This window comes from Mytilus galloprovincialis, chromosome 3 (genome assembly GCF_965363235.1).
Source record: "Mytilus galloprovincialis chromosome 3, xbMytGall1.hap1.1, whole genome shotgun sequence".
NCBI lineage: Eukaryota > Metazoa > Mollusca > Bivalvia > Mytilida > Mytilidae > Mytilus > Mytilus galloprovincialis.
In genome coordinates this window covers 78,670,176-78,684,969 of record NC_134840.1, presented here as the reverse complement: position 1 = coordinate 78,684,969, position 14,794 = coordinate 78,670,176, and the positions used below count along the sequence as shown (strand labels likewise).

The following is a 14,794-nucleotide window of genomic DNA, read 5'->3' as shown; positions in this document are numbered from 1 at the left end:
GTTGTTACATCATTAAAAGATAATTACATAACTATTGTATGTAACCATGAAACCTATGTAGTTTTTTTTTAGGAATTTTGGAAAATTAAGTTAAAAAAAAACAATTTGCCAAACAAGAGGCACCTTAATAAGGTTTTATTACCCTCAGTATAGGTGTGGTTTTAGGTAAAAGATATCTTTTTTTTAACAAAACGCTAAACCTTTAAAATTAATATAAATAAATTATTATAAGATTATTTGATTAATCTGAGAATCATGTAGATGTAAAAATCTGTTTTTATATATTTTTTATTCTATTGTGGCTGAATTGTCATGTCAGTTAAAAAGAAATTTATTTTAATAGTTAAATTTTGAAAAAAAAAGAAGAGGTTATTTGGTCAAGTATAGTTCAGACTGGTCGAGTAATGTTCATACCTTTGGTCGAGTATAGTTTAGACTGAAAAATAGGTCTAGTACAGGTCGAGAATGGGTTACGACTGTTTCAGACTAGTCAAGTAATAGGTCAGACTATTTCCAATGGCAAAGATAAGGGTCAAGTACAAATCAGTACAGTCGAGTATGGTTAAGACTGGAGTGGAGTAATGTCGAGTAAAATTCAGACCAATTCAGACTGGTCGAGTACAAATCAGTACAGTCGATGACAGATATTGGCCATTTCAGACTTTTACTGGGTTGTAGTGCATGGAACGTAGATAAGGAAAGTAAACTGTCAATAGTGTTTAGAAATATATTTTGATTAAAATTCTTGAACTCTAAGCCTGCATACACAATACTCACATGAATCTTTGTCTTGTCTAACCAAATCCTAAATTCCAAGAAATTTGAAACATAAAGAAGGCTCTTACACCATTTGTCTGATCTTAATACATAGCAAAAGAAGTAGTTTCTAACATTCCACTCATGGAATTTAAAACTACATCTTGTCAAACTATACGCACGATGTTTTGAAGCATGAAAGGTCATGGATATAGGTGGCACGGTAGTATTTCCTGGCCCATAAGGATAATGGTAGCCTTTTTATAATTTTTACCACTTTCTAACACTGCCCAAAAATCTATTAACACAGTTAACTGAAGTACTTTCATTATAATATTCAGAAATAGATATGAATATGTAATATGACCGTTACTTTTTCTGCTATCTTTATAAACCTAAGACCACTAGTATGTTTAGGTCTTTTCTTATGCAGTAAATACAAAATTAAAAAATAATCTCAAAAATCATTTTCACCTGTTTGTAAAATTATTTCATATTTTTCTACACCTGGTTTATCCCTCAGCTTGAGAAAGTATGTTCAGTAGATCCTGTTTTTTATGTCCAATTACAGTCTTCAGATACATTGACCTAAGTAAGGCACACAAAAGAGCAACTAAATTCCGGATTGTAAATACTACCGTGCAACCTATACTGGTCAGTGGATTACACCTAAAGTTCATTATACTAGTTTTTTCGCATCACGGTGCGGAGATATTATTTTCAGTCGACATACACGCCATCTTGAATTAAATATTTATCACATTTAGATTCTGATTGGTTGCATTATAATGCGTCTGAGATGCAGCACTAGCTATTGGCCTAAATGAGATAAAGAATTACAGACTTTTCTCGTCCTGGATGAGACATCAAATGCCGGAAAATTAACTATGTGTATTTCAGTTCCGATCAACTGTCATTAATTCATGTTTGTTTTGTTATGCATATATTTCACAGATAAATTCAATATTGAAATATCAATTATTAATATGTGTTTATTTGCTTTGTTACTCTGCAATATGCATGATTTGGTTTGCTAAACAATGTTCCTATACAATGTTTACAAAAATGCATTATCTGTATTTTATAACTTCTGACAATCTAGGCACACCTCCAGAGAGGCACACAACAAGAGTCGTGTCAATTTATAATTGTTTTAATTTTCAACAAGTAATTTAAAATTTTTAAAAGCATGGGTGTATAACGTAAACTCTTAAAGTACATCCATTTTATATCAGCCAATATCTAAAAATACCACATTTCCAATACTAAATCAACAACCATATGCAGACATATTACCTTAAATTAGGATAGAGCGAAGCAGTCCATAGCTTTTTAGAAAGCCCAAACTTGTAATTCATTTGTGTTCACAATCCGGAAGTATTCCGGAAATAGCTTTTTGATTTGACCGTATACTAGTAGAGGGGCTTTATGTTTTCTGGTCTGTGCGTCCGTTCGTTCGTCCGTCCGTTCGTCCGTCTGTTCCGCTTCAGGTTAAAGTTTTTGGTCAAGTTTGATGAAGTTGAAGTCCAATCAACTTGAAACTTAGTACACATGTGCACTATGATATGATCTTTCTAATTTTAACGCCAAATTAGAGTTTTTACCCCACTTTCATGGTCCACTAAACATAGAAAATGATAGTGCGAGTGGGGCATCCGTCTACTATGAACACATTCTTGTTCATAATGGTTTGAACTGTTCAGTTTATTGACGACAACCTGTCTAGTGTCTGCTCATCTTCTGTCACCAGGAAATTAAGGATAATCACAACTGTTAAATAACTATATTGCAAAAAATTAACCATACGCATTCTGATGACAAAGACAAAACGATACACATACTTATACACCAAATGTAACTGACCTTAGTTACAACGCACTCAAGTTTGTGCCACCTGTTGACTTGCAAACTCCTTTTGTCTTCCTCAACTCTCATTTTGGAATAATTCATATTTTATAAACAGTAAATCTACAGAAAATAAATTTTATCTCAACAAAATAGTGCTGACTACTGGACTAGCAATACCCTCGTGGGCGTCCACTAAAAGTGGCATCGACCTAGTGATTGTAAAAAATCACCAGATACCAGACGCGTTTCGTCTAAATAAGACTCATCAGGGCCGTTTTTATAAAAAAAAATTGAGCGCTTAGCTGATCATGTCATTGAGATTAATATAAGTCGGTATGAGTGTGTGTGTGATTGGTTTTTTTTATGGTGTCTCGGTTCCTAATTGTCCCTTGATTTTTTAAACATTTAACTTTAGTTGTTAATAATATTGATGCTACTAATAGACTATCTATTTTAGTCTTAGATGCATTATTATTTGTTTTATTAGTTTTTATTGGCTTTGAACTAGCTGTAACTGTGAGTACTCTCAGATCTGTACGTAGTGTCTTTTTGTTATGTGGACGTTTAAGTACCCTGGCATGTCCAATCTGTGTTTTTGTTAGATTTATTTCTGCTTTGTATCCATTTGATGTCAGATTTTAGCCCTTTTCGACTGATTTTTATAGTTTGTTCTTGTGTTGAACTGTTGCACCACTGTCCCAGGTGAGTGGGGATTGGCACCTTCAAACTAACCTAACCCCGCCACATTTTGTATGTGCCTGTCCCAACACAGGAGCCTGTAATTCAGTGGTTGTCGCTTGTTTCTGTATATCATATTTGCTTTCTGTTCATTATTTTGTACATAAATCAGGCCGTTAGTTTTCTCGTTTGAATTGTTTTACATTTATCATTTCGGGGCCTTTTATAGCTGACTATGCGGTATGAATTTTACTCATCTTGTTGAAAGCTGTACGGTGACCTATAGCTGTTAATTTCTGTGTCATTTGGTCTCTTGTGGAGAGTTGTCTCATTGGCAATCATACCACACCTTCTTATTTTTATATCTATATACCACATAATGTACCTTCAAACGGGTTGAAGCATGAATGGACATGCTAGGGAGCTACCATTTGATTTTTAGGGGGGGGGGGGGGCTAGGATGAAAACTCAAAACTCCTGTGCTGCCTATTTTTTTCAAATTTCATCCTAGCCCCCCCCCCCCATAAAAAAATCAAATGGTAGCACCCCTAGAGGACTTTAGGTTCCCGGAGTACAATCCGTTCAGTCGCCAGTGCTTTTGTGTTTGCATAATTCTAATGATACCTTAGTCTGGTTAATTTTTTAATTCATTACATTATGTAATTGTCCTCAAGATGATGTTGCAGCCCCTGAGTCAAAGTTCATCTTTGCTATTTCTGGATGCTCTTTTAAGACATTTTCAGCTCCAACTCACACTCTTTTATATACGTTTAATTAATGTATTTGGTAATGTTTATCTTTTTAATATGACTTAATTTATATATGGATAACTCATAAAAATAGAACATTATATATCTTATTGGATTAACATTGTATTTCCAGTAACCCTAGACAGTTGGTCCCTTACATTTTACGGAACTACAGCAGACCCATGGCCAGGTGAGTATTACTTGATTCAAAATCACCGGCAGTTCAAGCTCCGAACAGCATGCTACTCGACGCTAAGATGTGATATAACTTTAATTTTGTTTAACTAACCAAACACTACTTTTTCACTGAGTTACAATATTTTAAGTACATTTATTTGATATATATATTAATAACTATATGTGATATATGTGTACATATAATTATGTAAAATTTACATAAAAAGGATTAAAAAAACCACATAATACGGGGTTCACACAGTGCCGATTATGGCTCCCGATTGAGATTAGACAGCGCTAAGATACGAAAATTTAAAAAGTATGATTATTACTATCCTCATTGATCTGGAATGTCCTAACGTGGTCTACGTTCGTTACAAATTCCTATGGATCAGGAATGGTCCAAAGAGGTCGGCAATCACCCCGACAGTTAGGTGTGTCCCGTAACATTCGGGGAAATTCAGCCGATTGTGTCTAGTCGGAATACAATCGTGACTATGTCGTGACAGATTCTGATGTATCGGATTAAAATCGTAACAAAATTCTGCATTTTCTGGACGTTGTCCTCTTGAACGTGCATGATCGTGAGATTTATTATTGCTGGTTTTTTTTTACGATTGAGTCCAGATTTCATACAGGTCTGGCCGAAGGCGAACAGTATTTGCCGAAACCGTTCCGGAATAGTCCCGTTATCAATACGAAATTCGGCAATGATATACACGTCAAAGTCCCGACAATAACAGATGACAATACGACGGAGTCCAGACAAAATCATTTGCAATGCGGTACAGCAGACTGTAATAGAATTGCATTCCGACTATACCGATCATACCTAATTTAGCGAAAGTTTTCTAACGGGTATCTTCTGTCAACATCGGTTCACTGTCTGGTCTCTGTCTGATCACATTTGGTAGAATCGGGACGCTGTAGGGACAGATTTTGTCGTTTTGTACCATGCGAAAGATACAAATCGGATTAGAATCGAATCGAAAACGGGATGATCGGGACAAATTCGGTTGGAAACGGCTGAATGCGGGCGCTTCCTGAACAATATCTGATTGTTTTCGTGAATCAATAAATGTTTTTACAGATTTTAATTAAAGTTTGAATTTCCAGCCACGATTCATAGGATCTTGATCAGACTTTTGACACATTTTAATCAGTAATGGTCTTGTCAAGGACGGCAACAAAAATCGTGAATGTGTGACCCCAGCTTTTATAAGGTCAAATATAAAAAAAAATAATTGTCGAAAATTCAGAAATTACCTACATTTTATATAACTGCTTACAGCGTATAACAATGACGATGATATGGGGCAGGTGGGGTTTCTGATGAGGACCAACAATACCCCATTCTTCTCATCAGTTCATTCTGTATTTTCCGATTATTTAAACAAAGTTATCAGAAAATATTGATGTCATAGATCAAAATTTTCACAAGGAAACCCAAACTATGATTTTAAATTTTGTGTGCTGCACTAATGATGACTAGTATAAGTAAAGATGACTAATGTTTTAAATGGTTATATTTGATTGGACGAAAAGTTATTAACAAATGTATTGCAATTGACTAGTAGTTTAGTATGAACGCTTTGTAAACTTCTATTGTCTAACTCATACATGTATAAAGAAAGTTTTTTAGAATATCAAAATCTATATTTGGAAATGTCGGCTCCCTTGTTATTACGTATAATTATATGTTAAGCAATAATCAATCATTCAGTCTTTTATTTTTACAGCACAAGAAAATAACGTTGTAACAACAGAAACAACTGCTGACGCTGTAACAACACGAGAAATAACTACTGACAGCCTAACAACAACAGCAACAACTACTGACGCTGTAACAACACAAAAAATAACTACTGACAGCCTAACAACAACAGCAACAACTACTGCTGACATACCAACAACCAAACCAACTACTGACGCTGTAACAACACGAAAAATAACTACTGACAGCCTAACAACAACAGCAACAACTACTGCAGACGTACCAACAACAAAAACAACTACTGACGCTGTAACAACACGAAAAATAACTACTGACAGCATAACAACAAAAGCAACAACTAATGCTGACATACCAACAACAAAAACCACTACAGACACCAAAATTACATCACCGAATATTGTAGAAACTACAGTTATAACAACACAAGATACTCTGGTAACATCTCCAGTTACATCTGTTACTCAGGGTAAGTAGTGAAGTTTGTATCATAATTTAGTTACATGTAGCATACCAATAAATGACTTTAGAATAACCTGTACCACGTACGTTTGACACCGACATTTTTACAAGCCAAATGAGTAATAGTGTACGGACATACATAGTGACAAATTAATGTAAATAACTCGAACGCATATTCTCCCTAAAAGACTTGTAACTTTAGTTTTTAGTACAATTATATCATTGATGAACTGATCATTTTCCGTTTAAATGTATCATTTGAATCATTCCACCGTCGGTGACTCGACAATGAATATACAGTCAAATAAACAAAGGTACTAACCAAGATGTAGTAAAATAAATGAATCTTTTGTTGCTGTTTTGCATCTCAAAGATGTTAAGAATGGTTATCTAGTAGCCTAACTCTAACTTTAAGATTTTCCATTTGAAACGAATCTTGAATTTTTGAAAATTCCAAATAAATAGACTAAATTTAACGATAAAATCGCGCATAAATCACGGATTCGCATTGATTAGGCACTATTCAGTTGTCTGATTGTTTGGTTAATAAAAAAAGTCATCTAAATTCTGGAGTAAACCTCCTCGCATAATTTCAGATAAAATAGAACTAATAACTAGATATCAGTCTGATAATTGAGACAGGGGGGGGGGGGGGGACTAGGATGAAAAAGTTTGTCCTGCATTTTTTTTAGTTGTAATATCTGTCCTGCATTTTTATATTTCACTCTGTTCGGTCCTGCATTTTTTTTTTATTAGTTTATTCTGACTTTCTTTTACACAAATTGTCATCCTGCTTTTTTTTTGGCAAAGAATCCCATCATGCCTTTTCTTTTTTACTCAAAACTCCTGTTCTGCCTATTTTTTTCAAATTTCATCCTAGCTCCCCCCCCCCCCCTCCATAAAAATAAATTGGTAGCTCCCTGAAAACAGAGTTATTAGTTCTATCTATGTATTTTGTGTATGAAAACAATGAAAACAGAGTTATTAGTTCTATCGATGTAGTTTGTGTATGAAAACAGAGTTATTAGTTCTATTGATGTATCTGTTTATTTTGGTCGTTGTCTGTCGCATTGACGTGTGTACCCAAAATATCCTTACATACATAATTATTGCGGACGCATTACATTCCTTTCTCTTATTTATATATAATTGATATAATACACTTTTTTTTTATTGCAACAGAAACATACACCATGAATACTACCAATAGCATGAGCAATGTCAGATCAATATCTGGTGAGTACACTATGTACACATTAGGGTACAGTACAAAACAAAACCAAACTTGTTAACGTAATTGAAAGATTATTCCATGATTATACTAGTAATATGTTTTTTTTTTCTCAAATATCCAAATTTTCATCTATACAACAGCAAAATGAAGGATGAATCACCCCTGTTTGTAAATTATGTATAGGCTAGACGTCTCTGTGTCACCAGTTTATTCGCAATATTGACGTTGTACAGATCCTCTCCCCAATTATAGGTCACCGTACGGCCTTCAACAGTGAGCAAAAGCAATACCGCTTGGAAATTTATAAAAGGCCTCGAAATGACAAATGTAAAACCATTTAAACAACACAAACTAACGAACTAAACAAAAAACAAATATGAGAAACAGCAACAAACTACAACCACTAAATTACAGGCTTTTGACTTGGGACAGATATAAAAAATATACAAAATGTGGCGGGGTTAAACACGATTGTTGGCACCCAACCCTGCGCTAACCTGTGACAGTGGTGTAACATCAATCAGTACACATCCAACATCCAATGGATTTAGTGTAATTTAAAAGACGTCATAAACAATCAGAGAAAAAGATGACCTTGTGCAATGTCAAAATATATGTATCGACATAATTTAGGGCTTGTTTTCTATGTATATTTCATTCGAAAACTTGCTGGTTAATGTAGTATTTTAAACTGTCAAATATTTTCGAAAATTAATGCGCCAAGATTATTCATGAAATTTGACGGTATTTTAGTTTATTCTTATTACATTTGTCTAAGCTCTAATTTATCAATTGTTCTTGTTATGCATAAGAAGACGAAAAACAGTTCTGTTTTTTATTTAATTTAAATTTTCACACAGCAAAATTGACATAGTGTTTGTACATAGGTTACGATACATGGCGAAGTCGACAGAGTGCTTGTACATAGGTTGCGATACATGCCGAAATCGACATAGTACAAACGTTACGATACTAGTAGTACGTGAATTTACGATGAAGTTTATAAATATATCAATCTGTGAGTTTTTAGCTGCGTATAGATATATCTAGATTTTTATTACGCTGTTGTTTACCAAGCGAAAACAGCACATCAAAAAAATATTTTTGAAAATTCCTGTCATAATTTTCACATACATATCATGAAACGATACTTAATCCTCAAATGTTGAAAACCAAATGTATAAATACTTGATTAAAAGAGAGACGAAAGACATCAAAGAGATATTCAAAGTAATAAGTCGGAAACAAACTGACTATACCATGGCAAAAAAAACGACTAGAGGCTCTAAAGAGCCTGTGTCGCTCACCTTGGTCTATGTGCATATTAAACAAAGGACACAAATGGATTCATGACAAAATTGTATTTTGGTGATGGTGATGTGTTTGAAGTTCTTACTTTACTGAACGATTTTGCTTCTTACAATTATATCTATAATGAACTTTGCCCATTAGTAACAGAGAACTATATTTGGTAAAAATTTACATAAATTTACCAAATTAATGAAAACTGTTAAAAATTGACTATAAAGGGCAATAACTCCTTAAGGGGTCAATTGACCATTTAGGTCATGTTCACTTATTTGTAGATCTTACTTTGCTGAACATTATTGCTGTTTACAGTTTATCGCTATCTATAATAGTATTCAAGATAACCAAAAACGGCAAAATTTCTTTTAAAATTACCAATTGGAGGGCAGCAACCCAACAACCAGTTGTCCAATTCATCTGAAAAATTCAGGGCAGATAGATATTGACTTGATTAACAATTTAACTTCTTGTCAGATTTGCTCTAGATGCTTTGGTTTCATAGTTATAAGCCAAAAACTGCATTTTACCCCTATGTTCTATTTTTAGCCGTGGCGGCCATCTTGGTTGAATGGCCAGGTCATCGGACACATTTTTCAAACTAGATACCCCAAAGATGATTGTGGCCTAGTAGTTTCAGTGGAGATTTTGTAAAAGATTACTTAGATGTATGAAAAATGGTTAAAGATTGACTATAAAGGGCAATAACTCCTAAAGGGGTCAACTGACCATTTTGGTCATGTTGACTTATTTGTAGATCTTACTTTGCTGAACATTATTGCTGTTTACAGTTTATCTCTATCTATAATAATATTCAAGATAATAACCAAAAACAGCAAAATTTCCTCAAATTTACCAATTCAGGGGCAGCAACCCAACAACCGATTGACCGATTCATCTGCAAATTTCAGGGCAGATAGATCTTGACCTGATAAACATTTTTATCCCATGTCAGATTTCCTCAAAATGCTTTGGTTTTTGAGTTATAAGCCAAAAACTGCATTTTACCCCTATGTTCTATTTTTAGCGGTGGCGGCCATCTTGGTTGGATGACCAGGTCACGCCACACATTTTTTAAACTAGATACCCCAAAGATGATTGTGGCCAAGTTTGGATTAATTTGGCCCAGTAGTTTCAGAGGAGAAGATTTTTGTAAAAGATTACTTTAATTTACGAAAAATGGTTAAAAATCGACTATAAAGGGCAATAACTCCTAAACGGGTCAACTGACCATTTTGGTCATGTTGACTTATTTGTAGATCTTACTTTGCTGAACATTATTGCTGTTTACAGTTTATCTCTATCTATAATAATATTCAAGATAATAACCAAAAACAGCAAAATTTCCTCAAAATTACCAATTCAGGGGCAGCAACCCAACAACCGATTGACCGATTCATCTGAAAATTTCAGGGCAGATAGATCTTGACCTGATAAACATTTTAATCCCGTCAGATTTCCTCAAAATGCTTTGGTTTTTGAGTTATAAGCCAAAAACTGCATTTTACCCCTTTGTTCTATTTTTAGCCGTGGCGGCCATCTTGGTTGGTTGACCAGGTCACGCCACACATTTTTTAAACTAGATACCCCAAAGATGATTGTGGACAAGTTTGGATTAATTTGGCCCAGTAGTTTCAGAGGAGAAGATTTTTGTAAAAGATTACTTTAATTAACGAAAAATGGTTAAAAATTGACTATAAAGGGCAATAACTCCTAAACGGGTCAACTGACCATTTTGGTCATGTTGACTTATTTGTAGATCTTACTTTGCTGAACATTATTGCTGTTTACAGTTTATCTCTATCTATAATAGTATTCAAGATAATAACCAAAAACAGCAAAATTTCCTCAAAATTACCAATTCAGGGGCAGCAACCCAACAACCGATTGACCGATTCATCTGAAAATTTCAGGGCAGATAGATCTTGACCTGATAAACATTTTTACCCCATGTCAGATTTGCTCTAAATGCTTTGGTTTTTGAGTTATAAGCCAAAAACTGCATTTTACCCCTATGTTCTATTTTTAGCCGTGGCGGCCATCTTGGTTGGTTGACCGGGTCACGCCACACATTTTTTAAACTAGATACCCCAATGATGATTGTAGCCAAGTTTGGTTTGATTTGGCCCAGTAGTTTCAGAGGAGAAGATTTTTGTAAAAGCTAACGCCGGACGACGACGGACGACGGACGACGGACGACGGACGACGGACGACGGACGCCGGACGCAAAGTGATGAGAAAAGCTCACTTGGCCCTTTGGGCCAGGTGAGCTAAAAAACGACCAAAAGTCAAACAACAGTATACAAAACAAAACAATCATAGAAAACTAAAGACTGAGCAATACGAACCCCACCAAAAAACGGGGATGATCACAGGTGAATAAGTGAGGAACCAAAGGGAACCTAAAACCAATCATGAATAATGAGCTGAAAATATGATACCCTCGGGGATTAAAAATTTACCAACAGCGGTATTGACAAGATGCTGGTAAATGAGAAATAGCGAGCGATAAATTGATTGAGTGCTTTTCTGGATTAAAAAATGAAATAATTGAAAACCAAGGATTTTAAAAATTCTAAAAAAAAATTTACACTTACTACACGACAGATAATACCTTCGGGAACCAGCAGTCCACAAGCCTCGAGAAATTAAAATAACACTTCGTATGGTTAGTTCGTCCGAAGTGCCTTCATGGTCTTCATGGCTTATCCTTCATCAGGACGGTCAAGCACAAAATTGTGAAATGCAAAAGACATCCATAAGAAGCCTAATTACATTTGATGTTCTTGATTATTTAGCATAAAATAGATCTTAGTTTGGCATTAAAAAACGAAAATGCATTGATAAAAGTGACCCTACGGGCAGTTTCGGTTAAGCGTTGGCATTCAATGGAACTCTTGGTCGCCTAAAATTATTTTCGTATGTTGGTTACAAATTATGTCAGGGGTGTATAGGCGCGCGACAGTATGAGTCAAATGGTAATGACATTTAAGCTTAGGGTTCTTTAATCATTCAATCCTATGGAATCAAAGCTTCGAAATGGTTTGGTTAACAAGTAACTTTTTAAACCATTAAGCCGTAGTCACATAGAAAGATTTGACCAATCTGTTCCGTTCGGATGATTTTGTGCAGAGTTATGGTCCTTGAACTTCTACACCGTTCATACTATGCCTTTTTAAACCGGGTTCAACCCGAATTAGTTAATCTGGGTTAAATTTAGGTAGTGTGAACGCCTTAACCAGGGGCAAACCCGGATTACAATGACCTCTCATTTTAGGTGGAGTTAATGTGTGATGAACCCGGGTTAATTACCTTGCTTCTATATGTGAACGCAAAGTGGAGTTTATGCGAGGTTGTTGCTATGGTGAAACATGCAGTTTTGATAAAATAGTACCGTGTACACACTATAAAAACTGCACAGGTCGAACCCGGGTTAATTAACCCGAATTAATTACCCCAGTTCACACTTGATAAAAAATTAGCCCGGTTTGGGATTTTCCCTCTCAACAAAAACATTAAATGTTAGCGCCAAAATTGTAACCCGCATCTGTCCATTGTACATATTTACATTTTTTTTTTCATCACAGATGCATTATTTTATAGTCTGAAATTTTATCCAAATTGCTCCCATTTTTCGCCCAAAAAAGCGACGGAAATGATATAAGTTTCATCGTTTGTCATATGCAGGTTTTTCAACATAGATTAATATATATACACATAACAACACGCGAAGCGATGAATGTGGTTTTTAAATTTTATAGATACTTTTTTTTAAATATTTGTTTGTTTTGAGATTGTGACACAGTGATGACTGCTATACCCATATTGTGACTATTTTACCTATTAGGGTCCGACCATTTGATATTCGGGGGGGGGGGGGGGGGGGGGGCAGGAGGATTTTGAAAATAAATAACTCAGCCTTGATAATCACAAAAATAAATGGTTTATTCTGTGGTAGTTTGAAAATAAATAACCTGACTTGCAATGTATTAAAAATAAATAACTCGGCAGGTCTATTCGAAAACATGAGATGGCACCAGATTCTTCATAAAATTCTACTTATAAAAATAAATAAATCAGGAAACACTTCCCAAATCTTTGAATAATAAAAGTATAAATATTATTTAAAATACTTGAAATGTCTAAAATAGGAACACTTACCTCACTTTTATTACAGGACAGTAACAACATTCAGACAAAAGCCTCATGTAGGAAATTTCAAAACCAAAAGCTTGTCTTCATATCTAATTGTTTTCCCAGCGAGTTCAATCTGTTCTCCCTCAGACGTAGCTCCTGTTTTTTCGGGATTAATGTTTTTTTATTTATTTGTCTGTTGTTCATTGATTGCCCTTCTGTATTCTGTTAGTGTTGCATTCCTTTTGAAATTTAGCAATTTTGTTATTAACTTGATCATGAGTTTAAAAAGAAAAAACAGCAGCCACATACTTAACTATGTGAATTAAATGTTTGCTTTATCCTACATCTACATATTGGTCTATAGATGTTGTCCCTAAAAACTTAAGTCTTACACTGAATCTATACATGTTGCTTTGAGACCAAAATATTGTCAAAAAATGATTTAAAAAGAACTTCCATTTTCAGGTTAAGAAAGGGTCTGGGAAACAACCAAAGAGCATGATTTTGCATCATTAGTTCTATAGCTTCTTGGGGCTTTCAGCGGCTCCACAACCCTTCATAAAATTTTGCAATACTTTTAAAAGAGGCTAATTACAGCAAAATTTTAATATCTTGTATGTATGCATTACATGTATATGCAGTTGGGAATTCAGAAGATTCATTTCCACAGATGATGATGATTTATTCTGATTAAATGGTACATAATGACTTGACTATACATGTATTATTTATAATAAAAAATGAATTTAAAAATTGTATGTTTTCAAATATTATAAATATAGTTGTGAAAATAAATAATCAGTCCCTTGTTTTAATGAAAATGAAAAATCTTGCTTCAACAGTGCAGAAAATAAATAATCTGTCCTCTTAGTTAACAAAAATAAATAACCGATACAAAAAAAATCCTCCTAATAGTTACGTCACATTGAAGACTTATTTAAGCAAATGTCATATATGTCACTATAGCAACAACCTCACATTAACTTCACTCTGCGTTCACATTTAGAAGTGAAGTAGTTAACCCGGGTTCGCCCCACATTAACTTCACCTCAAATAAGGGGTAATTTTAATCCGGGTTCGCCGCGGGATAATGCGTTCACACTACCTAAATTTAACCCGGATTAACTAATTCGTGCCGACCCCGGTTTAAAAAGGCATAGTGTGAACGGGTTATAGGTCTTTAATGTAACGTAATTATTGAATGACGTCACATATTGAATGACGTTATATTCTGACGTTTTATGTCACAGACGTCCAGCTCCTATATTTTCTAGCACACGAAATATAACCGTATCAAATAAGCGGCAGCAAGAGGGATAAGAGTATTTAGCTATGTTGAAAGACCTGCATAATGACAAATGATGAGAATACGAATTGTTCAAAACCTTTAAGAATTCCGTCGCTTCTTTGGGGGCAAATGGGTGCAATTTGGATAAAATGACGTTCTTTGAAAATACGGAAAGTGGTTCATGTGGAGTTCCTCCGAAGCAGTCGATCAGGATTGCGGTGAAGAATTTCAGACTTATGAAATAATGCAACTGTCAGAATAATAAGAATGTAAATATATACAGTGGACAGATGTGGGTTACAATTTTGGCGCTTGCATTTCTATTTTTGTTGACGGAAAATCCCAAACTGGGTTAATTTTTCATCAAATGTGAAATGGGGTAATTAATTCGGATTAATTATCCCGGGTTTGACCCAGAGCAGATTTCG

At 34.7% G+C, this 14,794-nt stretch overlaps 1 protein-coding gene across 1 annotated transcript in view; it reads left to right on the top strand.

Moving 5' to 3' along the window:
- Positions 1 to 14,794, top strand: part of LOC143066819 (furin-like) — a 35,044-nt gene that overhangs the window by 17,485 nt on the left and 2,765 nt on the right. The window contains exons 8-10 of the mRNA XM_076239629.1: positions 4,165 to 4,221; positions 5,948 to 6,409; positions 7,585 to 7,638. Of these exons, the coding sequence (XP_076095744.1) occupies positions 4,165 to 4,221; positions 5,948 to 6,409; positions 7,585 to 7,638 (573 nt within the window). The remainder of the gene's footprint in view (positions 1 to 4,164; positions 4,222 to 5,947; positions 6,410 to 7,584; positions 7,639 to 14,794) is intronic.